Raw genomic sequence first — 26,713 nt, forward strand, 5'->3', positions numbered from 1 at the left:
TTCTACAGATAAAATCTGCAAAGGAATGTGTAAAGTAGAATCCTTTTCTGACTCTTCAAAATGGTGTCTGGTCCAGAAATTTTTTGCTCTTCTTATCCTCAGAAAAAGTTGGAAAAAACATAGATTTAAGGTTCAATTCCTTTTGATTTTTAAAAATTATATTAGAAACCAAATTCTGCAAAGCATCATTCCTCAGCTTTACATAATTTTTAATGCTTATATTGAAGTACAAGTTCCAATAAAAACCAATGTGTCAACTAGTGAAATCACTTACTGAATCTCTTTAGCACTCTATTCTCATTTCTTGTTTCAGTTACTGGGGAAAAATGGTTGATCCTGCAGTGTTTCTTCTCCCCAAGCTCTCAGAGGGAAACACATTGCTTACTGTTTGTATTTATCATTCAACTTCCTTTCAGCTACAAGTCAGGGCAATGTGATTATTAATCTGAAAGATAATTCATGTGCATATAAATAAATTACTTCCATTTTTCTATTTCATGCTTTAGCAGGTATCATTTAGTTCAGTCTCTTTCTATCACTGATTTTTCTCCACAATTTTCAACACAAATTATTTTTTACAACGCACTTCATCCCTCTTCTTGATTCTCTTCTACATGTTGCATATTTAATATAACACAGCTCCATAAAAGTAAAAAAAAAAAAGAAAGAAAAAGTAGAATAGTAATAAGCATATTCAGTCAGCTCAGCCCAAGCAGTCATTCCCAGCTAAGTAAGAAGACATTAAAGTTGTGCAGCAGTAAGCCTTGTCAAGAGAACCAAGCTAGCGATGAACACGTAGAAACATCTTCCTGTTATTCAGAGCCACAGCAGAAGAATACAGGCTGAGTTCACTTACACCAGACAGACTGCATTCTTGCCCAAGTAGTCTGCTCTCTGTGTGATGAGTCTTTTTAGTGGTCAGTGTAGTATGCCAGTATTTTTACATGAGAAAAACACTATCAGTATAAACACGGCCTAACTTGTGATCATAACCATCCACTCAAATGCACAGCCACTTCACTGATAGAAGACGTTAAGACAACTTGTCTTTGCAAGATGCTGTTTAAACATCTACTGTCACAGGTGCTACTAACAAGTTGGGAAAATTAGACATATGAGGTTAGAAGTGCAGTCTCTTCTTCCTCATCTCTCATTAATAGGCTGCTTAATTTGAAATGAGAATGGATGCTTTTGGAATTAAAACAAAACCAGAAATTATACTGTTGACGTTCCATCTCTTTCCAAACAACATTCCCCCACATGACATTCATCCATGTTACAGTAAAAATGACTGTACATTTTGGATAATCACAATATTTAGACATTACACTATTATTAGACCTGCAAAAGGTCTAAGCCTGTTTTTGAAATGTTACACATATTTTAAACAAACAAAAGGCAAACCTCACAGGCAAGCCAGTGTAAGTATTTAACAGACAGACCAAGGCTTGGCAACAAAATGAAAGACCTTGATCTTTAACCTTATATATTGGCCCCCTATTTCCTGCAAGCATCTAACCCTCTACTATTTAAATAGTCTTCCCATCACTTCACACTCCTATAGCTGCCATTCAAGTATCACATTACGCAGTTAACCTGACATCCCCTATTACTGCGTATAGAAAGATGATCTAGGAGTGCAAGGTTTCTTGCTCATCAGCAGTGAAAATACAAGGGTTGAGTCACTCAGAATAAGCTCATACAAATCTGCATCCCATCTCCACTGTATTTTAGGACTGAGATAAATTGTTTAGGCTTTTCTAGTTATCATTATAAGTATAGAAATGTTATTTCTAAAAAAAAAAAAATGAAATCATTACCACCAGAAGCTGTCACATATTTATGCTTTTTGAGTGGGTATCACAAGATTTAAGGACAGCCCTGCATCAACAGATGAAATTTAACCCTGCAGTACACGAACTACAGCCAGCCTTATGCTCCATGTATCTTCTTAAACATCACGCACAACTGCCGAGCCAGGAAACTGACCCAAATGGGACCGCAGCCCTTACATGCTCAAGGTCAAAACAGGACGGCTCTCGCAGCCGAACGCCGAGCTCGTTCCCAGGCGGGAAGAGGTCCTTAGAGGAAGCCCCTCCAGGAAGGGCGATGCCAGGCCCTGCCAGCGGCGCCCGCGGCAGGTGCCTGGGGGGAGGGGGGTGAGGAGGGGGTGATGTGTGCAAAACGGGAGGAGAGGCTGTGCAGCCTCGAGAACCACCCGGCCCACTGTGCGGTACAGGGGACAGCATCGGGTAGGACAGAGGGCAGACCATGGAGCGGCAGTCCGGCGAGCCAGATGCCACAGGTGAATTGACGCAGAGCGATTAACGGGCTAACCACCCTCCCCATGCTCCTCAGCACCTGCCGCCCGCCCCCAGGCCAGCACGGGCCCGATCCGGTCCTAGCCCGCCCCGACGATACCTGCGGCCCGGCACGGGGAGAGTAGGGGGCCGGCTCGGCTCCAGGGGCGGACCCCGCTCGGCTGCGGCGCCCTCCCCAGCACCGCCGCGGCGACGTGGAGGGAGGAGCTGCGGCCGCCGGGCCCTGCGACCTTCCCGCGCCGCGAGGAGGAGGAGGAGGAGGAGGAGGAGGAGGAGGAGAGGGAGGGAGGGAGGAGGAAAGAGAGGAGGGGGCACCGGCGTTACCTGAGCGACCCGAGCCGGAAGAGCCCCACCGCCACCGGCACCCCTGGCCGCCCTGACAGCTCCCGGCATGCGCTGCGGCGCACCTTCACCACCCCCCTCCGCCCCGCTCCGCCCCGGCCGCATCGCGCCGCCGCCGCGCTGCGCCCCCTGGCGGGCCGCGCCGGGTGTGCGCTGCGCGGGCCGGGCAGCGCCGTGACGCCGGTGGCGGGAAGCGGCGAGCGCCCCGTGGGCGCGTGGCGGCGGCGTTCCCGCCACCGGCGTGACGTGCGCGGCGGTGGGACGGATGTGTGCATGCGGGGTGTGTGTGTGTCTACGCGCGGGAGTCCCACGCCCGGCTTTAATTATACGGAAAGAAGAGATGGCCCGAAGTGTGGGCTGTGGATTGCCCTGAGGGAGCTTCTTGGGTACGTACACACTACGGTGGCAATAAACCCAGGACATTTATATATATCTATATGTATTTATTCTGCTTAATTTTTATGTAGTTTACCCACTATAGTGCAGATAAAAGTGGAAGGCAGGTGGTGTTACCCAAGAAGCCAATTTGTGCCCAGTGTGCAATAAGCACCTCAAATACTGTGTCCAATTTTGGGTCCCTCTCTACAAGAAGGACATTGGGGTGCTGGAGAGGATCCAGAGGCAGGTACCAAGCTAGGAAAGGATTTGGAGCACATTTCCTATGAGGAAAAGCTGAGGGATCTGGGGCTGTTTAGGCTGGAGAAAAGAAGGCTTAGGGGAGACCTTATAACTCTCTAAAACTACCCGAAAGGAAGTTGTAGCGAGACGGGTCGATCTGTTCTCCCTAGTGACAAGCAATAGAACATGTGGAAATGGCTGCAAGTTGCACCAGGGGAGGTTCAGGTTGGATAGGAGGAAGAATTTCTTTCCTGAAAGGGTTGTCAGGCATTGGAAGGGGCTGCCCAGGGAGGTGCTGGAGATGGGTGGATTAATCATTAATATTTCCATCATTAATAATTAATATTTACAAGTACCTAATGGTGGGTGTCAGGAGTTGTATCTAGTGACAGAACAAGGGGTAATGGGTAAAAGCTGGGATACAAAAAAGTTCCATTTAAACATAAGAAAAAACTTTCCTTGTTGAGGTGAGGGAGCCCTGGCACAGGCTGCCCAGTGAGGGTGTGGATGCTCCTTCTCTGAAGGTTTTCAAAACCTGCCTGGATGCATTTCTGTGTGGCTTGATCTAGACGTCCCTGCTTTAGCAGGGGCATTGGACTAGATGATCTCTAAAGGTCCCTTCCAACCCCTACCATTTTGTGATTTTATGGATGTTGCACTCAGGGAAATGGTCAAGTAGTTGGTAGGGATGGGACAAAGGCTGGACTTTATCTTAAAGGTCTCTTCCAGCTGAAACTATTCTATGATTCTGTGATTCTATAAGCCCACCTACACACAGAGTGAGATATAGCTTTATTTCATGCCTGTGCTGAGATAGTTCTACAAAGCCAGCACACCCAACAGTACATCCCATGTTGTATTCATACAAAATCTTGTATAATACATATTGTTATTCTATTTGGTGTGAGGTGGGGGTTCCATCCTTATCAGTCTCTGATCTTTCTTCAAGAATACAGTCCATAACAAACCATACATGTAAATTAACCAGGTCCATCTCATCAAGGTGATGATGATGGTCTGAGTACAGTTGTTAGAGTGACTGGACCCACCCCATCAAGTTGTTGATAATGATCTCAGGCAGAGCAACCTATTACTATTCCAGGACATCCTTTAAGAGAATGGGATGTCTGTACTAAGTCCATGTTTATTTCAATCAATACCACTTTAATATTAGTTCTAACTATAAAGTACCTGTGCCTGGTACGTACTGTTTTAATCTATCTCCTCTGATATTTTATCTCGTTACAGTGGTACTTTAGAAAATATGATTGAGTTTTAGCAGTTGCATTTAGAATTTTCTGAAGTTCGTTGTGATTAGTACACTCGAGGCCTTATTACACAGAAGGGTGGTGTGGAGTGCCCTAATGGATGATAGTGGAAGGAATTTACTGCTGCAAGGGTGATTTTCAAGCAACCAGTTCCCAAGCTTGAGGGATGCAGTTCTTTGGCTGCAATCTGTTAGTTTCAAAGTCATCATTATGTTTCTCAAATTTAAGCAGGCTTCATAATAGCAGACAGTTATTATGGTTATGAATGATTTAAGTAACTGCAAGGGGGAAAAAGTGCATTCAGCTTATATAATAAATATTTTTAGACTTTTTCTGAAGACAAGTAAATATTTCTAATGTATTGCCTGGGGAAAATCTCATAATATTTCTACTTGTTGACTTACATGATCAGCCAACATTTATGAAGTCTAATATTCTGCAGACTTGGGAAAATAATAAACAGGAAATGCAATTCCTTTTCTCATTAAACTGTCCTAGGATTCAGTACATGAGAAACAGCTACTTTTGGAAAGCTCACAATTCCCACTTTTTCTGGGGCATAGAGTATGACTCTGCAGGTTGTGTATTTCCAATTAAAATGATGTATTTACATTTATTTTTCTTTGAAAGTACTTAGAAATGCATTCGAGATTTAATTCTTCATTAGAGTTGGTGATCATAGAATCATAGAATGGTAGGCGTTGGAAGGGACCTTTAGATAACATCTAGTCCACCCCCTCTGCAGAAGCAGGTCAACCTAGATCGGGTCACATAGGAACATGTCCAAGCAGGTCTTGGAGACCTCCAAGGAAGGAGACTCCACAACCCCTCTGGGTAGCCTATTCCACTGCTCCGACACTCTAATGCTTTTAGGGTGTTGCTTTTGGAGCTATTTAAAAGTGGGGATCTTTACAGAGATGGTGAGACTTTCAGTAACTCACTACATGCCTTCACATGCTCCTGAGCTGTAAAGCAGTTAGATTTCTGAGCTCCTCTTTTGCTGAATTTAGTAGTGGCCGTTACTACTCAGAGCTCTCAAACAGTTCTCTGAAATGATCTCATCAGCTTTATGTGCTGTAGCAATGAATAAAAAAAAAAAACCCATAGAACAATATATGTTTTCGGGAAGAATATTGAGAACAAGACAGAGGCAGTTGTTTGGCTGCTATATAAAACTCTGGCCCAGCCTCAGATTGATTATTGTGTCAATTCTTGACTTCACAGATCAAGAAAGATGTAGAGAAGCCAGGGAAGGCACAGAGGAGGGATGGTGCCGCTGCCAGCTGAGGCTGTTCAATACAGAGAGATAAGGCAGGGAAGAGGACTGACCAAGATTTACAAAATCATGAAAGATACGAAGTTGTTGCTAACCAAATCCCACAGGATGAGAATGAGAAGGTACTTCAGCAGGAAATCATTTTTGAGATATGTAAAGAAAATGCTTTTCTGCAGAGCAGATTGTGAGCTTCTAGAACGTATTGCCACCAGAGGCTGAAGATTTGGACATTAGCCAAAGGTTCAAGGTGGTATTATTCATTTGTATGGCAAATGCATCCGTAAGTGGACACTAAAGGAAATAGGCAGGGTTGTACACTCCAGCATCCCTAATAGAATGAGAGATGCAGGAGAAATAATGGGAAATGATCACACTAAGAAGTTCTTCCTAAAGAGTACCTCCTTTTACTGACCTCAGAGTCAAAACATGGGGCTAGATGTACCACTGATTGCTAGGTGTACTCCCTCTGTAGGGCATTTACCTTCATTTCTGTGTAATTATTTCACTGAAGCAATGTTGAGAAACCTATAATAGGCAATTTTGATTAAATTAGGCTCCCACCCTGCAAATACTTAAGATTATTCATAACTTTGTAGCCTTGTGTGAACCTTTGTGAAGTCAAGGCCCAAGGCTGTTTTACTAATACTAGGAGTTGATTCTCCTTTAATTACGTGGATTTTGTTTGACGTGTGACCTGCTTTCTCAGAACAATTTAACCTGCAATATATATATTGGTTTGTGAAGTAATTGGAAATGACAGCCACCATGTGGACCAAATATTTTTCTTCCTTAAAAAGGCAAACAAACAACAACAAAATCCCAAAACACTACCCTGGGAATGGCACCTAGACAGTATAGTCTGCATCTTAGAATACTTGGATAAATTCATACATTGTAAAAAAAATTACTTGTTTGAGACACGCTGGCTATTGTCTGCAATATTTTCCCCAGAAAATCTAACCTTCCTCCTTCTAGTTCTTTGAAAGTCTCCTAAGACATCTACTTGGTTTTGCCAACTCCAAGGAGTAAGATTACCTCAAAGTAATTGTCATAGTAAATTGCTATAAAATTAATGTGTACAAATTTGCCATTTTGTTTGAAGCTTTGTAGATCATGTAACTCTGCAATTGCCAAAGGTCTGGTGACTTTCATAGAAAATAATGCTGCAAAAGACTTTTTTTCCAAAGCAAAAGCAAAAGCTTCTTTCTTTGGTATCCTCAAATACAGATACAGACTTGTATCTACTGTGTGGGTATCTACATACCTACTTTGAAGGTAGTGTGCTGGATGAAGCGTGCAGTGGGGACAGTGCTCATGAGCTAAGGGACAGTCATGCAGAAGTGTCAAGGTGGGCTGACAGTGAGAGCAGTAGGAAGACTCACTCCAGAGCAGCAGATGCCAGTGCCAAGGGTCTGTTTGGTATGAGTGCAATGGGACAACATTCAAGAGCTGGGTGAATAGGGGTTGAGAGGAGTTTGGGGCAAACTTGTAAGAAAGGGTGAAGAAGGGGCTGTTGACAAGGCAGGGAGTGGGTGGTGGTGAAGTGACATGACGCAGGACACAGTCCCCAGTGCTGACTGGGTAGCCTGCTCCTGGCTCAGCAGAGGCCTCTGCTCAGACAGAGCTCCTTGGGCACAGTGGGTTGACCTCAGCCAACTGCTAGTTATCTGCTCTGCAGGTGAGAACTAGAAGAACAAAAGCACAAAAAGTTGTGGGACAAGATAATGATGGCTTAGTAAGTGAAGGAAAGAGGGAAAAAAACCCCATACAAAGATAATCACTCACCACCTCCCACAAACAGACCACTTATGCCCAGCCAGTCTCCAAGCAATGGCTACTTTGGAAAGACTACATCCCCCTTTTTTAATTGATGAGCATGATATTATGTGCTATGGAATATCTCTCTGTCCAATTCGAGTCAGCTGTCCTACCTCTCCCCCGCCCCAGCTTCTTCCCTCCCTCCAGTCTACTTGCAGAGTAAGACACTAAGAAGCCCTTGCCAGTGTGCAAACACTGTTCAGAAATAGCTGAAACACTAGTGTGTTATCAATGCTTTTTGGTCACAAATCTTAAGCACAACTTCGTATGGGCTAATGTGAGGAAACTCCATCCCAGCCAGACCATACTAGGTACAGAAAGCTGCAGCTTCAGAGGCCTGAGTTGTTGCAAATCTAAGGAGCCTGAGGAGAAGTCCAGCAGACTGTGCAGTACCACGGAAGATGAAAAAGGGTATGACAGAGTCTTCCCAGAGATCCTAAGGATGTGAGAACCCAAACTGCACAGAAGGACAGGCAGAGGCTGTGGTTGGATGTAGGCAAATGGAAGGTTTCCCATGAAGTGGAAGGTTGGAAGTGTGTTCTAGCAACAGCAGGACAGCTCCTTCTCCACCTGCAGGTCTTCAAATGGAGTACAAGCTCCATACTCTGTGTCATGACCAAGATGGTGCAACCCCTGGGCTTGCCCCAGATTCATGTTTAAATGGTAAAGAAAATAGAAGATAGAAAGATCACCATCCAGGGTTCCAGCGATGTCCAGTGGCATTTTGAATCTGGGATGGTGGGACACATTGCCTATAGCTCGGTCTTTCTTCCTTTTGTACTGTCAGTGCTCAGGGGAGGGGTTTCAGCACCACTGAATGGGTGCAGTGCACGTTTGAGGCTTTTTTTGGAAAATGAGTCAGTGGGCTTCAGAGATCTTAGGTATCCCCATGATCCCTGTCCCAGACTTGACAGCACCCTTCATGACCAACGGCAACCTTGCACACAGGAGATGGGTCTGTATTGTTTCCAAAAGCAGGGGAGCGGGCTCCCGAGAGGTACATGATTTAGCTCCCTTGCTTTGTTCAATTGTTGCAGCTAAGCACCTGTAAACATATAGAGGAGATGAGAGAAGTGGTTTACTGCCTGACATCCACAAGGCCTGTCCCATGTCTGTGGCTCCCTTGTTGAAGACCCTCATTAAACACTGAAAAAGCAAACCTCTGACCAATGGACCCTGGTTGTTTGAGACCATCTCTTCAGCCTCTCACACCCTGATAGCAGGTGATGGGGACAAAGGTGTTTCTGGGGAAGCATCACAGTTGGCCAAACCTGAACCACACAGCAACACCACTAGGAGAAAGTGGTGGATGAGAACAGTGAGTGATTCCATATTGTGAGGGATGGAGGACCCCATCGGCCAACCTGGCTCGGTGTCTGGATTTTTGGCTTGCTGATAGCTAGGATGCAACATGTTGCAAGGACACTATTGAGGCTTGCCTGTCTCTCAGCCTGCTCCCCCCAACGGTTTATCCACATGATACTGCTGTCTATGTGAAGCAGCGTCTTGGGTATGTGGAGCTCTTGTATGAGCTCGGCAATGGGTCATCTCAGAGCTTGTACCTCAGGATCAGAAGAGAAACCAGCAAGGGTGACAACTTGGTGGGAGTTCAGATCACAGGTTACAACTCAATCACAGTAAGGAAATGGATGAAGTCTTTTGATACAACTCAAGGAAGTCTCTGTGTCACAAAGCTCAGTTATCACGGGGGACTGCTGCCCTGGGAAGGACAAGCCCTGGGCACCACTAGTGCCTGCATGGGGTGCAGCTCTATGTGGAAAGCCCTAAGGCCTGGTGGCAGCAAGCCGAGCTGGCTCTGGCACCAAGGAGGGCCCAACAGTCCTGGAAGACAGCCTGATCAAGGAGCCTGATTATCCCCCATTACCGTGAGGTGAATTGGTTTTATCCCTGGTGCCTGTAGCGAGGTGCCTGAGAAGATGGGACACAACGGTGGCGTGTCAGAAGAGGAGTCTAGCGAGCATAACAGTCCATGAGGTCAGCCGAACCCCGGAGCGGCTTCCCGGGCTGACTGTGCACGCCTCCGCTTCGGGGCTTCGGTCCCCACCACAGGGTACCCAGTCCCGACTCCGCAGTCGCCGGCGGGGCGAGCAGGCGGCTGGCGGCAGCCGCCCCGGGCCGCTTTCCCGGCGCCGGGCTGTAGGCGGCGCTGTGGCGGGCGGCCGCAGCTCGCCCGCGCTGGCGGCCGGCGGAAGAGCGATCGCTTCCTCTACGCGGGCAGCCGGCGCCGTTGCGTTGCCGGCATGGCCGGAGAGTTTCTGCTGGAGATCAGGCGGGGGACGCAGAGCGCGTTGCTGGTTATCCGGTAGTGCGGGGCCGCTGCCTGCCCTCCGCCGCTCGCAGCGGCCCGTTCCGGCGGGGGAGGCGCAGGGCGTGGCGCTGGGGCGGCGGGTCTGGCTGTTAGCATCCTTAAACGGGGGCGCGGAGGGAGCAAACATCTGGTTATATACAGGCTCCCTTGCCCTGCCTTGTCCTTTTCTTCCCGTGCGACTCGGAAGAGCCGGAGTTACTGTGCAAATAAATGCTTCCTGAGAACGATGGTTTATTTCTCCCGGTTGCTGCTCGCCCCCACGCGTGACCTCGGTTTGCCGCGTGGGTCCCGGGGCGCGACTCGTGCGGCGGGGGAGCTGCAGGCAGATCCCGGGCTCGGCCCAGCCAGGCCGCGGGTTTGGGGCGCGTCACGGCCTTCTCGCCCCGTCTGGCCCGCGCGTGTGAGGCAGCAGCTCCTCCTGACACCTTTTCTCAAGTAAACCCGTTGCTTTGCGTCCCCAGCGAGGCGGCCCTCCCGAGCTGGCCGGTGGACGTGTCGGTAGCGGCGGACCGTGTGGAAGTGCGGAGCGGCGGGAGCTGCGAGGCGGCGGCGCTGCCGGCAGAGGTCAGGCTGGCGCCGTCCTCCTGCCGCGGCCTGAGCCGCCTCCCCGGCGAGGGCCTGCACCTGCGCATGCGCCTGCGCCGCCCGCCGCCCGGCGCCGGTAAGGCTGTGGCGGGGGGTGGCAGCGCCGGCCCCTCAGCGCTGGGCGGGAGCGGGGAGCCTGGTCCCTTACTTGGACACCGGGTGCTTTGTTTGGCGTTATCCAAAAGCTCACTGATTCAAGTGACGTACAAACACGAGCGTTACAGTTTAGATTTTGCAGCACGCAAAGGAAAAGCCCCCAGGCCAACTGGAGTTGGTGGTTTCGGATGCATGTGTGCTGTTGCTTGTTCTAAGAGGCTCGGTTCAGCTCTGACGGTTGAAACGGAAACTGATAAACATTAATAAATTTGTCAGTTTTGGAAATCAAAAGTGCAAAAGGGAATGTATGAAGGGGAAACAGCTCCTGAGTGTTTTGTATAGGAGTTTGAGAGCTGCTCTCAGGTCTTCCCCTCTTAATATTTTCTTTCCCCCCTATTTCATGTTCAGTGAAACGAAAAATGCAGGTATGATTCATCTGGGCTATCGCGCTAGATTATCATCGAACACTTAATCATAAAGGATTATGATTCTGTGTCAGGGCTTGTGGTTCTCAGCCTCAATTTGCAGAGGTTAATGTTGTGGGTAACATCTGCAAAGTCTCCTTCTTTATTTCCGTGATGCCGATGCAGTTGTAGGATGTAATTGCATACACAGGAAGCATGCTGGTGTAGCTGGCATTGTTTTCATGTTCACATCCAAGATCAATATGTTTAGATTTATTTAGTGGGATGTGGCACAGGAAGATATATTAAGTAACAAAAAGTTGCCGTTCCCTGGTTTTAGAGTAGAAGTAACCAGTGAAGTGCGTGATGTACAATAATGGTTTCAGCACCAGAAACATGCTGGAGCACTCAAGTTGATTTAATGGTATGCTGAGGTTGCTTCTGTACCTTAATCTGTAATTATGCATGTGCTATAACAATTCAATTATACATCAGTTATTTAGTGTGTCTTATTAATGAGACATGCTTCAAAAGATCAAAGATGAACAATTTACCATTGAAAGTTATACCAATGAAACACACATGTGTGAACCAGATGGTAGTTGACATTGGATAACCTTAGTTAGCCTTTAATGTTTTATATTTGTATGCAGAACTAGTTGTCTCTTATATTAAATTCTGGAACCTTTTAAATTACTTTTGATTTGTGGTTGCAACCGAAATTTTAACTATTGAATGCCAGTGCTGAGAATATACGTTTGATTCTTAAGTTTGAGAAAGTGAGTGGTGCAAAACATATTCATACATACAGCTAGGCTTATAGTTGTATTTTTCTTCCACTTAATGTTATTTAATAATTTGTGGAGACTATTATAGCTCCTTTTTTCAGTTTGGACACATTGTCTGAGCTGACTTTTCTGAGACTGTTTTTTACTTTGCTGGCCTGCAGAGGGTATTGCTCACTATCTATTTCTTGAGTGGTACCACAGTATCTGACATACCTGCCTGAAAATTTAAAACCAATGCCATAATTACAAAAGAGTGGCATTGAATTTTAATTTATACAATCTCCATAATGATATCAATATCTCATTTTCCCCCGTGGAGACAATTTGCAGCTTTAATTATTCACGTATACATTTCCTACTTTCCCATTTCATAAGCAATTCCTACTCAACAATATGGGGCAGGAGTGGAGACGGCAAGTTTTTCCTAAATCTAAGTACCTGCTTCTACAGCTAAATAAATTAAGATTGTGTTTAAAACATCAGCATTTTGCTTTGTTTGTTAGATTCTTATCTTTTTTGGTTTGCGGTATTTGGCAGTATTTTTTTGTACAGATGACTGAAAATCTTAGGCAGTTTTAAAGGTGAATATGTCTTCTTTTGTCTGTAGATTTGATTTTTGCTTTGAGGGAAATCCTGAAACCCCAGAAGAATTATAACTTTTACTGTCAATCCTGTGGTGACATCATAGTTAAAGACCGGTGAGTACTTCGATGTCTAGTATTTACAGCAATCGTTGCGATTCTGAATGGTATTCTTGTTATTTTCTGTACTTAGAGAAGACAGCTAAAAGGTATTTATTGAAGCACTATAGATGAGTAAAAGCAAAATTACCTGTATTTTACTATTTATTCATTTGCATCTTGATTTCGTTCTGGCTGGAAAATGGAAGTATATTACAGAGGATGCATTGCCCTGGAAGCTGGGAAATCTGTGCATAGTTTTCATTGATTGAAAAAATGCCTGTAGTTTATTTGGAGCTGACATCTTTGTTATGTTGAAAGGGAGTAAGGCTGAAAATTTAAGCCTGGACTTCTTTTTTCCTCTGCCTTTCAGGGATTTTCTTCAGTTCTACTCAGGCTGTTATCAATTCTTTTCAGTCATTGTGTTGTACTTACAGAGTGGCTGGTCAGAATGGGGTTGTTGACCACAGCTCCCTTCTGTCTGTTAAGCAAAGCTCACCCTCACATAGTTCAGGGATGCTGAAACTGGGAAACACAGGAGCTGTTTCTTAGCTATGACTTGGCCTTACTTCTGTTCCTTACAAAGTCTGCAGAGCAAATGAGAATTTTAATAAAAAGCTACTGCATTTTCTGGCTCTTCTGATGAACAATTTTGACAGCATCAGCTGGAAATAGAATTGTTAAGAGATGCACTTGGAGCCTTTTATGATCTGTGTCACTTCTAATACTCAAAAGGGTAATACAAATGGGGTGTATTCTGTAAACTCCTGTTTTTTTTTCTTGTCATACATATGGATTTATGGCTGGCTTGAATGTAACCGAGTGAGGATTTCCTGGCTTTCTCATCTGAAATGTCTCATCAGAAAGTCTAGTAATAACTTTTATTTAGCTCCATTTGTGAAGTAATGAAATTTCTTACTTCTAGTCCATAACATTTGCTTCCAAAAGATATTCCACTTTTATATTGTCATCTCTGAGTGGGTGTTTTTCTGAATTTGAGTACACCTGGTTCATATGCATGGAGTTGACATCTGTAAGTTCTGCATCCTATACTGTGATGCAGTCAAAATGTTTGAGAAAGGAAAAAGAAGGCACATTCATGGCTCTTTGCTTGACATTTCCCTTGTCCTTGTCTCCTTGGCCCTCTGAGGCCCTCAAATGTTATGTCTAAAAAAATATTAAGACAAGAGTAAAAGGGTGGAGCTGTCACTGTATTCAACACCTTCTAAAAGGCATATAATAGTGTGGTCAGTACTTTTGGCTACAGAATTTGTGTCTTGAGAGTGTGTGTGATAAGGGCAGCACAGGCAGTGGGATTGAAGGGAAGTTACAGAACTGTGCGAGGAAGAACTTATAGTGTGAATTACTAGGAAAGGGTCTGTAATAAGAGAAACTGGAGATCTAGAAAAAGATATGTTTGAGAAGAAATTGAAATAAAAGGAACTTAGTTTAGATAAGGATGTGGAGAAGATATAAGACTCTCCCAATACATAAGAAATTGCTGCAAAGGGGGCAGTAGTCTTGAGTTGAAGCAAGAGCAAGTTATGTTAAAATGGAAAAAAAGAAACCCAAACCTATTCTAAATCTTATTTTTTACTGTTAGAAACTGCATAGGAAACTGTCATTTTAAAGACTAGATTAGAAAAATATGTTAGGAATGGTTTAAATATAAGTGATCCTTCCTCAATGCAAGAAAATGGACTCTACATTTTCTGAAACCTACTAGCATAGTCAGTTTCCTTCCATTAATCTGATGGCTCTTCAGGGGTTAGGGTTATGCTCTCTGATTCTTCTCCATTACCCTCACATTACTCACATTAGAGGAACTGATTAGATATTTTTTCTCTTCCATGATTTAAGACCTGCAAAGAATATGGGATACTTTCTTTTTTCTTTCTCTCCCTCCAGTTAGGCTAAATGTAGCTCATGTATACAATAATTCTTTAAGGCTTTTTTTCTGTTATGAAGAAATTCTTACAGGCTGTTGTGGGTTGACCCTGGCTGGATGCCAGGGGTCCACCAAAGCTGCTCTTTCTCTCCCCCTCCTAAGCTACACAGGAGAGGGAAAATATAACAAAAGGTTTGTGGCTTGAGATAAGGGCAGGGAGAGACTATTCAGCAATTAGTATCACTGGCAGAACAGATTCAATTTGGGGAAAAGTTAATGTGATTTATTATCAATCTAATCAGAGTAGGATAATGAGAAATAAAACCTAAATCTTAGGACACCTTTCCCTGACGCCTTCCTTCTTTCCAGGCATAATTTTACTCTCAAATTCTCTACCTCCTCCCCACCAGTGGCAAACGGGGATAGGTATTCGGGGTTCATCACAAGTTGTTTCTACCACGCCTTCTTCCTCAGGGGAAGGACTGCTCATACTCTTCCCCTGCTCCAGCACTGGATTCCTTGTTCCTCAAGGGACAGTCCTCCACAAACCTCACTGACATGGGTCCTTTGCCTGGGCAACAGTTCTTCACAAACTGCTGCAGTGTGATAACTTTCCACGGGGTGCAGTCCTTCAGGAACAAACTACTCCAGCATGGGCTTCCCATGGGGTCACAGTCCTGATGGCAAACCTGATCTAGCCGTGGGCTCCTTTCTCCAGGGATCCACAGGTTCTGCCAGGAATCTGCTCCAGGATGAGCTTCCCACAGGGTCACAGCCTCCTTCAGTCCCCCATCCGCTCCAGTGTGGGCTCCTTTCCAGGCGGCAGGTGGGTGTGTGCTCCCCTGTGGCCTCCATGGGTGCAGGGACACAGCTGCCTCACTGTGGGCTGCACCAGGCAGGAGAATCTCTGCTCCAGTGCCTGGAGCACTTTCTCCCCTCCTTTTTCACTGACCCTGGTGTCTGCAGAGTTATTACTCTCACATATTCTCATTCCTCTCTCTGCTGTGGTTGCACAGCAGTGTTTTCCCCCCTTTAAATCCACTCTCCCTGAGGCATTACCCCCATCACCGCTGGACTCGGCCTTGGCCAAGTGGCAGGTCCATCTTGGAGCACTCTGGCATGAGCACAGGGGAAGCTTCTCACAGAAGCCACCTCTGTAACTCCCATGATACCAAAACCTTGCCATGTAAACTCAATACAAGCCTGAATGTTGTGAAAAATACGTTTCATAAATTGACCGTTAAGCAATAAACCTTGTCCGTAGTCCACATGTTGAGAATCTGACTACATAAGTGTTCTGTTGAAAAACTGATGGCAAGGAAAACCTTCTAATTACAGTTTTCTGACTCAAACAGCTTTAAGTATGACAATTAACCATCAAGCTGGGCATCCAGGACTTGTTAGTAAGTAAATAGGGAAGGCTGCTGTTACATTCAGTTGGATCTTATTTTCTTTACTTCTCTCTGATGGAACAGGAAGATTATATCTTTGAAAATCTAAATTCCATCTTGCTTAAATTTTCTGGAATTTTCAAAAGCTAGAATAATATTACTGGTATTAGAGATTATTTTTCTTAATCAGTCTTTTAAGGATCTCTATGATCAAATACTTAAATTAGCCTGGAAGCCCACCTAAGAACTACATCCTTATGGCAGGATACTTTTAGACTAGTTCCTAACATCTGGGCTTTTAAAAATTAAGTTAATTACCCAGACTTCCTCTGTTTGGAGACACAACTATTTCTAGAAGGAGGTTCAGCCTGACTATATTAGACACTTTTAGAAGGAGAAAGCTTCTCTTAAAGATGCCAACCTTGCTTCCTGCTCTCTGACTCTGAAGGCAGCCTACATGACTATCTTAAAAGAGAAACTCAGTTGTTATTAGGAACAAGTTTGGGAAGATTAGTCCCTCTGTTAGCTATGTTTTGTCACTGTATTTAGCAGTCTAAAGTTAGTCAGCACCCATTGAACATGAAGTTTCTTTTTTGTAGCTTTTTTTTCTGGGAAACTACATTTTTATTAGTGTTACATTTTTCTAATCCTAGTGACCCAGAATATGGCTTCCTGCCTATGGATGACAAAAGCCTAAAACATAGTGGAAATGCTTTGTTTTCTGTATAGCTTAAAGTTAAGAGAGTGTTTAGGAAATTCCCACTGGTTGGAGCAATTGCTTTTGTTAGGTGAGAATGCAAGATCTTTAAGCTCTAGACTGAGGGTAAAGAAAGGGTAATGTAATCAAACTTGACAGCATTAGTCTGAAGGCTGAGGTAATCTCTGCCTTTTTTTTTCCTCCTGTATGTAACACTTGAAAAAACATTGCTGAGCAAAACCAGATTTTTATTGCTGTAGTGTAGAAAGCAATGTATAGGAATGAAGCCTTCTTTTTTTCAGTGTGAGTCCAGACATTGGAACTAATTGTACAAGGCTGATGAATAATCAGGCATTAGACCAACACCAGAATTAAGGTCCCACCATGGCAGAATTGTGGTTGTGTCTCAAACAATATAAGATCACAGAGAGCACAGACAGTGATGAGTAGTGCTGAGAGGTGATCTCATTCAGTTATGTTAAAGCTGGGTCAAAGGCTGAGTTATTCTAACTTTAATCTGCAGGTGGGGCAAGCACATTTTAAAATGTATCATTAGTCTAGAAAGAAGGAAGTTTTATAAAGGCTTTTTACATTCACTCACCGAGTGTTATAAAAGGCACAAGAAACTACGATGGAAAGAACTGGCATCTTCAGAATAGTCTGTGAACTCCAATAAAGGGAGAGTGTCTAATTATTGGCTTAGCAGCTGTGTGTTTATCTGCAAAGTAGCACCAGAAGCAAAGTTGTATTTGAAAGTTTTAAGTAAGGAGCAGAATCAGAAAACTCCTAGTAAAAGTTTCAGGCAGCAGCAGAAGAAACAAGGGAATAAAAGGAAGGCATTTAAGGAAACTAGGCAGAGAGCAGAAAGCACAGCCCTAAAACAAAAAGTACATCTGGAAAACTGTTGGAGAGGAACATAAAAAGTTCCACTTAAATATAAGAAAAAACTATTTCACTATGAGGGTGAGGGAGCCCTGGCACAGGCTGCCCAGAGGGGTTGTGGAGTCTCCTTCCTTGGAGGTCTTCAAGACCCGCCTGGACATGTTCCTATGTGACCTGATCTAGGTGAACCTGCTTCTGCAGGGGGGTTGGACTAGATGACCTCTAAAAGTCCCTTCCAACCCCTACCATTCTATGATTCTGTGATTCTAGGTGCACACTGTTAGAGCCATTGCCCATTGTTTTAGTTAAAGAGACTGAATTTCTTCCAAGTGCAATAGTTTTCTGGAAATCACAGATTAAAGAAAGCATAAACATATGAATAGCATTCATCAGTACTTCTACATTCTTAATAAAAAAACATGGTGGGACCACAGCACAGCTATAGAAACTGTAGACAGGAAAGTATTGAACTCATAATGACCGAGCTGGTATTTTTATAGCCACATGTATCTATTCCAACTTTAAGATGTATTTTACAACTTAAAGCAGTGATTCCAAACCTTGGCTTATAAAATCCTCTGGCACTGTATGTAACCAAAGAAAGTAAGTTAAAAACAACACTGATAATGAAAGTAAAGTCTGGAACTCCTTTGAACAGCTTCCTTGGTCTATACAATGGCCCAGGAGAAAGGGATTTGGTTTGGGGTTTCTTTTGTAGTTCTGAAAGCTGACTCTGAATATCAATTAAGATTGCACTATCCTTTTTTTTTTTGTTAAATGAAGATATGCTGTGATATTTTTGTCAGAATTTAGCTTTTTCAAATTCTGGTATCTGACTTAGAGGGTCCTAGAAGTACATGCTCTCCCTTGGCTGTGACGGCAATCTGTTTTTGGGGGTTTTTATATCAACATTTGGTGCAATGGAATTTTACAAGAAGCAGTCATAGTAAATATAATTGCAAAATGCACATTGCAATATTTTTCATGACTGGATAGAACTGTTTTATTTTTGTCACATGATTCATTTCAAGAGAAGATTATGTTGAGTTTTGCCCTATAGTCGTTGGAGATTGACCTTTGGGAAATGCTTCATCAGCGATTGCTTTCTCAGAATTCATGCAAAGAAAATGGCTTTGCCTGAAAGGAGAATCAAGTATATACTTTTGAGGAAATACCATACTATTCTTGTCCACTTATTGTAAGGGGTCTAAGCTCTCTTTTAGCATCTTAAAAAAAGAATATAATATGCTGAAATACTTTTTTCATCTTCTCTCTTAGGAAGTTTCTCAGAGTTCTTCCTCTACCAAGTGAAAACTGGAGTGCTTTAGTTGAAGAGTGGTGTTGTCACCCTAACCCCTTTGCCAGAAGCACTTTACACCCTCAGCATGATGACTGTTTTTCTGGAGACACGTTTTTTCTGTTGAATTCAGGAAATGAATCAGATGTGCCTGAACTTCCCATGTGCTGCTCAGAGTCTGGACACCATGCTTCTCAGATTGACTCCAACTTGGTAAAATATTTTGTTTGAATAATTCTTATGTGAGTGTATTTGGACTTTTTTCTTTGTAAAACACTTTTTTGTCACCGATTTATTTAAATTGTATGTATTACAGAGCTGTTTTGAAGGTCAAAGAGAGTTGTTGTCATTCAGAACCCAGAAAATATTCTAAACTATGATTTACATTTTCTAAAGCATGCACCATGGTCTTGATATTAACCTTGATATGCAAAAAGAACTTCCTCCTATGAACTCCATTAGAAACTATTTACTTATGTAGTTATAAACCCAAATATTCCCCCCCAAATATCCTGACTGAAGAAGGTAAACATTTAGTATGGTGCTAACTGTAATGGGTTAGGTGGTTGTCAAAGGATAGTGAAGCAAAGTATGAGGAGGAAGCTGGAGTAACAATCTTTTTCCTTCTCAGACTATGACTGTGACTGGATGCATAACCATAAATACGATCAAAGGAAGGTGTGATTCTCTTTCCTTCCTTCCTTCCTTCCTTCCTTCCTTCCTTCCTTCCTTCCTTCCTTCCTTCCTTCCTTCCTTCCTTCCTTCCTTCCTCTTTCCTCTTTCTCGCTCTCTTTCTCACTCTTTCTTTTCTGTCTTTTCTGTCTTTTCTGTCTTTTCTGTCTTCTTGGAAAAATCAGAATGTGTTTTGGGTTCAGGTATGACTGTCTTACACTCTTAGAATATATAGTAAGGAAACTGAGTTCGTTTGACTACTCTGTCTAGTGAAAGAGACCTGTCAGCCCAGGTTATAACTTTTCAGAGATGTTCCAGAAGGGGATATATCCATTAGCTGATTCTCTAAGAAGAAAGCTATAATTTAGTTTAGAAGCATCAGAATTTGTTGTGGCAAGGAAAAAAAAAAACACGTGATATTTCAATGGTGGGATAAAACCCATGAAGAAAGAAAATTCCATGCTTTAGTCATCGTGGAAATCTAGCACTTGTATAAAAGTTCAGGCAATAACCTTTTCTTCTACCAGAACGTATAGGAACATAGGTCACCAAAGCCTATCTTTCCATAAGCCTTTTCTGTTAATCTACTGCTTGTCTGCATTTGTACTGAAAAAGATTGTGACTTCAGATACCACCTTTTCTTCCAACACCAACTATTAAACTTAGTTCCTGAAATCCTTCTTATGCTTATGGGAGCTGTTGCTGCCTTGGCAATTTATGTCTGTAACTGCTGATGACTTGCTGTGTACAAATTCCCAACATGAAACTTTTAATCTGTTGAGAAGTACCACCAGAGATCCTGATTTGTATCTGCTGCTGCTGCATATCATTATTAGGGATTTGTATTATCCTCAGTTAAACCATGGGGATCTCACAGTTCAACACTTGCTGGTGCAGTGCATCCAGGTGAGCCATCTGCTTGGGGAACAGTTCTGCCCAACAGTCTGCATCTGCAAGTCTTGCAGCTGGGGTTGCTTTGGTTTCTTGTTCTGTACTTTGAAAAGCATAACATAGAGAGGGGAAGACGGGAAGTGATACTCTGAAAGAACATCAGCTTGTGGTGTTTCTGAAATGTGAGTCAAACCAGGATAACAGCAGAACTTTTGAATGAGGGAGGAGGCTATTTTCTGTTAGAGGCATACGATTGTAGTTTAGTGTGATCAATTTTCATGTTTGCTGCCTTAAACTTGCACTGAAGTTGAGAATTCCTTCTTTAGCTGTGTAAAACCTCTCTTTCCATGTCTTTCACATTTGCAATGAATTCTCATTTCTGTGTTTGCTTATTTACAGCATCAGTCAGTTGCCAAGCAGATGAGCAAAACTGTAAGATCCAGCACAAACTGGACTAATAAGGAAATAAACCCTCATACTGAAACAGAAAATTCTTCCATAATATAAATAATTGAAAGTTACAGGCAAGATAGATTGCTATTGGCATAAATGTTCTCATTTCAGAGAATATTGTTGCAGTCTGCCCTAATATGAAAGTTCTTTTTTAATTGCATTGCAGTTCTTTGGAAAGTGTTTGCCTATGACCAAAATAGTAGCAGGAATGTACCAGAGATACTTAAATAGTCTTATCCAGCCTCCAGTGGGACCAGGGCAGCATCCATCCATTGCAAACGTGTTTTTCACATCTATTAGTCTTCCAGTGTAACATAGCTTTTAAATGTCACATGGTCTTGCAACATCCTAATAGTATCTCTTGGGGAAAATATTTTCCCTGACACCATATCAGGGATCCTTAGGAGTAGAAACAGAAAGTATTAGGCTGGTGATCCACTTCCATCTGCAGACTGCCAGCAGCTGCAAGTTGTCAAATAGATATATTGATTTAATTAGTCTAGCTAAAACTATTGCTTTTTCCATTGAAGCATGATACAATAGGTTAGCAATGTATTTTAAGTACCATATTGCACAATTCTCAGCTAGCACCTGTAACTAATCAGAAAAGTTCAAGTTGTAGCTTTCAAGGAAGTACTGTATATTATGTATTTGTACTGTGCAGTATTTGTACCAACCTGTTATACTGGCTTTTACAAACCCTTCTCTGTTTATCCTTGCTCTTCACGTTAAGCAAGTCATTTTACTGTGCATGTTTGAGAGGAGCAGCAAAGTAGGAATTGGGAAAGGGGATATATATGACCATGTGTTTTTTTGATCTCTGTGGCAAGGAGGCTGTTATTCCAACATAGTCAAGTCTCTGGAGCATTAACAGAGGCTGTCATACTCCCCCTGGGGCTTTTAGTTTGATTCCTCGTTTGTGAGGAACAAGCAGGACTTTGATATTGTAAGTTCAGATTCCATGTGAGATGCTTTCTGTTTTTCATGGAGCTAGAGTGATCCTGCCTGTTACTTTTATTATATGCACACAACAGATCAGAGAACTCTCGTAGGTATTTCCAGCATCAGTTCTGCCTGAATTATAGCTTTGAGAAAGACATTCAGTATTGATTTAATACTTCAAATGATTGAAGCTTTAGCAAATTCCTTGGTAAGCTGTTTCAGTGGTTAATCATCCTGATCTTTGCTGCTTTCTTATTAAATTAAACACAGGTGACCCTACTACTGCAGGGAGGTTGGACTAGATGACTTCTAAAGGTCCCTTCCAATCCCTACCGTCCTATGATTCTATGATTTTGCAAAGGTTTCACCAAAAGATATATTTGAAGTGGCTTCCCTTTGTTTAAATTATGCTACAGTTAGATATTATTTTATGTAGGCATATGCTACAATATACTTTCTGAAGTTGACAGTGACTTGTTTGGAGTTCTAAACCAAGCCAATAAAACAGTAGTTGTTTATTTACACATGGGTATTTTTATGCACTGTACATTGTATGAACTGTTACAAAGGTGATTATACAAAGACAACATGTAAAAATCCAATTTAGTGTCTACTCACTACATTCTCAGGATTTCTGGCTCCAGAAAAGGTTTATTATCTTAGGAGCATAATTGTGGTTGTATATATGTACTACTTCTGGACCAGAGCTGTACTGTGCTGCACCCAGGGTAATAAGCCTGCACAGAACCAGTTCTGGAGTTTAGACATTGTATTAAAGTGAGAGCTATGCTTATTTGTATCTTTATACTGATACTGAATTTAAGTGTTAACACTGGAATTACTAGGAGTGTTACTAGGGCAGGTCACAGGTTCATCCAGAAATTGAACCTTTTTCAGTAATGGATGTGTAGAGTAAGGCAAATCATGTTGTGGCCAGCATAGGCACTTCTTGAACTAGATGTTGTTATCCACATTTTTTGTTTTTAATAAGATTTTGATGAGCCTCTCTTGTTTCTGCTTGAATTGAGGGAAAGGGGTTGTTCAAGAACAGAATCCACCACACCTTTCTGGAATATCATGCTATGTTGTGTTCTTCAGCTGTTTCCTAGTAATTCAGAATAATCTGTGGACATTTTCTGCTCTCTGCTGAACATTAAACTGGTATTCTTATAAAACTGTCCACAGTGCCTAGAACTTTTTACTGAGTGATGGTAGTCACATTGCAGCATAATGTTTTATGTATATATTTTGGAATGCTTCTTTTAAAGTGCAATATTTTGCCTTTAGCTTAATTTGAATTTACCTTGTCATTTTATCATCCAGTCACTGAACATTATGAGATTGTCCTGTAAGCTATTACAGATTGTACTATGTGGTCACTGTGTACTGCCTGATTTTAAAACTAGTATGAAACTTGAAAGCAAGTGACAGTGTAGAAAGTGAATGCAAATATGTATGTGTGTGTAAACATAAAAAGAACAGAAACAAGTACAAAGTTCACAATCTACTCTGGAGTGTGTTCAAATTATGCATTCCTTTTCCAGAATAACTGAGTGACATTTAAATGACATTTCTTTGTCCTACAGAAATCAAAGGAAAATACCAGAGTAATTTGTAAGCGCTGCAAGACAATGCTGGGAGAAAAAGTATCATCAGGTATGGGATCTACAAACCAAACTAGGTGTCAGGGCATCAACCGTTGAGCACTGGAGGTTAAAAACTCTGCAGGAAAGTAGTTTGATCAGTAAAAGTGTGGGTCTGATTCCTGTGTGTTTGTCTCACTCCCTTCTGGAACAGATGAGGTGTGACATAGGACGGAGATTTTCCTTATCCCCGTGTCTGTGGCATATTTGGCTAATTCCAAAGCTTTGGAAGACTCAAGGCATGATTCCCATTTACCAGGAATCTCTCTAAAAAGGGAGACCTAAGAAATTACTGGTTGTTTACTTTGCCGTCAGCCCTACAGAATAATGGAAAGGTCAATTCAGAACTTTATCAACACAGAACTAGAAGCTAAAGATATGTCTGCTAACAACCAACCTGGTTTCATGGAAATAAAGGCTTGTCAAAGAAACGGATTACCTCTCATCATCCCCCGTGATGACATGATTGGTTTAAAAGCTGTCATTATACTGAATCAGCAGGGCTTACCTGAGGCAGTGTAAAGATGAGTCTCTGGTGCTTTTTAAAATGCAGTTATTAACAGGAGAGAAGCAATGGTAAGACTTACAGGGTTCATTCTTTCATTCTTCCTCTATTACGCTGCATCAGTCAGTGTGAGTCTAGCTCAGTTCAGAGATCTGGAGAACGTAAAAGTGCAGGTTTTTTGCTGAAAATGCAAAGCTTCTGTAAGAAATAAGTCATGAAGAGATATAAGACAGAAGGTCTTCTGTTACAGAAGGTTCTGATTGTCCTGTACAAGGATCTGAACAATACAGGCTTTAATAAAGTCAAATTTAAGGTAGGATGTTGGAAAGCCCATAAAGCATGGTGTGACTTTAGGAAAACAGTGGTTGGGAAAGATCTTCACAGATCATGGTGAGTAATGAATGCCTTAATCTAAGACTTCAGGTGTTTGTAGCAACCAGTAATGACCAGTGTGTATGGGAAATGGCAAATTCTTTTTGAATGTGCAGGGATTTGTTCTGGACTTTATACATGGCTGAAGTTAAGTAGTGTGTCCATTGTTTTGACAATGTTTCTTCAGTACTGTAGGAAATTTATGTAGAGTTCAAACAACAGACAAAAAAAGCCTAACCAGAGATGTATGGTGTAAATCTAGACAGAACTATAGCTGTGAAAAGAAACTAGAGAAGAGACTTGATTGTCAGACTTTGGTGCATCCCGATGAGCAGATATCAGTGCCTTGAAGATAAAGCTGGATTACAGTGGTATAGTTGGGGAGGACAGATTTGGCTTTGAAATTCCCTTGTTGGTTATTCCTTCCCTCAACTCTGTCTCCATATATTCATATGATTTTTTTTTTTTAAATTGAGAAATCTCACCTTCTGTCTCTCCTTAATTCCCAATACTCCTGCAGCAATAGCACCAATTCCTTACTCAGGGTAACAGCTGGGGACCTAAAGTGACCGAACTGGACTGTTTTCCTCCTTCTTTCCCAGGACTAGGCACAGTGTAGAGCAGACTGAAATGAAAATATAATTTCCTAACAGCAGCTCTGCAGAGAGAGATCTGGAAACCGTGGTTGATAATAAACTAACCATGAGCCAGCAACATGCCCTTGTGGTCAAGAAGACCAATGGCATTCTGGGATGCATCAAGAAGAGTGTGGCCAGCAGGTTGAGGGAGGTTCTCCAGAGGGTGAGGGAGCCCTGGCACAGGCTGCCCAGGGAGATTGTGGAGTCTCCTTCACTGGATGTCTCCAAAACCCACCTGGACACGTTCTTGTGTGACCTGATCTAGGTGGACCTGCTTTGGCAGGGGAGTTGGACTAAATGATCTCTAAAGATCCCTTCCAACCCCTACGATTCTATGTTTCTATGAACAGTGAGGATAATTAGAAAGACGTAGTAATGTGGAGAACGAGTGTGATTACAAAGGCTTTGGAATCTTTAAAACAGATTGTCTTCCTGAAATGCTTGCTTTGATCCAGTTTTAATGGTATGTGTGAACAGAGGTGAGAAGAGACAATCCCTTCCACCCTTAAAATTTATGGAACTGGTGAATCTTTATTGTTCATATCTAAGGCTTAGTGGAATCAATTTATTACTTTATCTGCTTAACCTATTCTGCTGGCTCTCTGGTTAGGCTGTTTGTAGCATAGACCCAGAGCTTCAATACAATCATCTATGACCTGACTTTAATGATGAGGATTAAATTCTGTTCTGAAGCACCTCTGTTTGGTGCTAAAGGCTGTCTTAGTGGAGCTTTTGGAGAACAGTTACATTGAAACTCATAATATATGCAGTATTAGTGTTGAGTTAGTGCGATTTTTGGATAGAAGTTCTCTTCTGCTCTTTGAGCAAAGAAGAAAATTATTCCCCTGTGTGTGCTCTTATTAAAACTGTCCCTTGTGATTCACTGCAGCATTACTTGAGCAGCAGAGGGTACTAAAATACTTATGTAAGCTATGCTGAACTCAGTGCTTTAGGAAAGTTCTTTCAATTCATCATTGAGATTTGGCTTGAGCTCTTGCTTGCTTTGTTTCAAGATGATTGTTCCCTGAGTTAAAAAGGATCAATATGAATGATGAATTGCTGATCATGTAATTAGCTCAGAGCAGTTTTCTTCTGGCAATGTATGTTTGCCCTTATTAGCTGCTTCTCCTCCCACAAACCAAGGCAGAATATGACCATCTGCTGCACCTCTTAATTGAGTGCTGAACAAATGTTTAATTAGTGTAGTCTTACAGTGACTTACAGTCTTACTCTTAACAAGCTGATTGTTCTGTTGTACTTGAAAAATGTTTTTTTCATTTTAGATACCATCAAATATTACATCACCCAGGTAATTTTTCGACCATCTGAAGAAAGTTTCAGCCCAACACCAAGGTAATAAATGAATCAGATAATCAATGAATCAAGGTAATCAATAAAATGAATCAAGGTAATAAAAAATGAGATAGTCTACTCAGGTTTATGTTTTAGAAAGGATGTTAGAAATGCACTAACATGTTAGTGCTTGAATAATTCCATATTATAACAAAATGCTGCCAAATTTTATGTAATCATAGAATTAAACATTATAAAGTTAATATAATCCAAATTCACTCATGTACAGTTTTGTTTGCTTGTCTTTGTGTGTGATGCAGGATAGAGATAGTGTATAACTTGTTGCAATGTCCCACTATTCAGGTGATAAGCCAAAATACAGTGCTTACTTGTTTTGAACTATTCAAGTTTTCATTATTTCTGAGGACTAATTATGGAAACAGAAGATTACATTATGTAAAGTTAACTAAGTAAAGCTTGAAATTCTCCCTGGAAGTGTTCTCTATTGAGGTGAGACAGAACTTGATCTCTACTGTCTTGGATCATGTACTATGTGTTAGTCACAGTTCTTTCCACTTGTGAATTATATTTGAAGTATATGCATCATTCTGAACTTTGTGTTCA

At 42.3% G+C, this 26,713-nt stretch overlaps 2 protein-coding genes across 8 annotated transcripts in view; one reads left to right on the forward strand and one right to left on the reverse strand.

The window, feature by feature from the left end:
* DOP1A (DOP1 leucine zipper like protein A) overlaps window positions 1-2,727 on the reverse strand; it is a 66,181-nt gene extending 63,454 nt beyond the window's left edge. For 3 of the 5 annotated variants that reach the window (XM_061989467.1, XM_061989464.1, XM_061989468.1), the window contains exon 1: window positions 2,646-2,727. The gene's annotated coding sequence lies outside the window, so the exon portion shown is untranslated. Of the gene's footprint in view, window positions 1-274; window positions 444-2,421; window positions 2,481-2,645 lie in introns of those variants that run through there. The other 2 variants (XM_061989465.1, XM_061989466.1) reach the window with 2 other exon arrangements.
* A 7,142-nt stretch (window positions 2,728-9,869) lies between these two features.
* UBE3D (ubiquitin protein ligase E3D) overlaps window positions 9,870-26,713 on the forward strand; it is a 90,636-nt gene continuing 73,792 nt past the window's right edge. For all 3 annotated transcript variants that reach the window (XM_061989849.1, XM_061989850.1, XM_061989851.1), the window contains exons 1-6: window positions 9,870-9,966; window positions 10,434-10,633; window positions 12,453-12,543; window positions 18,662-18,893; window positions 23,225-23,294; window positions 26,080-26,149. In XM_061989849.1, the coding sequence (XP_061845833.1) occupies window positions 9,905-9,966; window positions 10,434-10,633; window positions 12,453-12,543; window positions 18,662-18,893; window positions 23,225-23,294; window positions 26,080-26,149 (725 nt within the window). In that variant the 5' untranslated portion in view covers window positions 9,870-9,904. The remainder of the gene's footprint in view (window positions 9,967-10,433; window positions 10,634-12,452; window positions 12,544-18,661; window positions 18,894-23,224; window positions 23,295-26,079; window positions 26,150-26,713) is intronic.

The sequence above is a fragment of the Colius striatus genome, chromosome 2, assembly GCF_028858725.1.
Source record: "Colius striatus isolate bColStr4 chromosome 2, bColStr4.1.hap1, whole genome shotgun sequence".
Classification (NCBI taxonomy): Eukaryota; Metazoa; Chordata; class Aves; order Coliiformes; family Coliidae; genus Colius; species Colius striatus.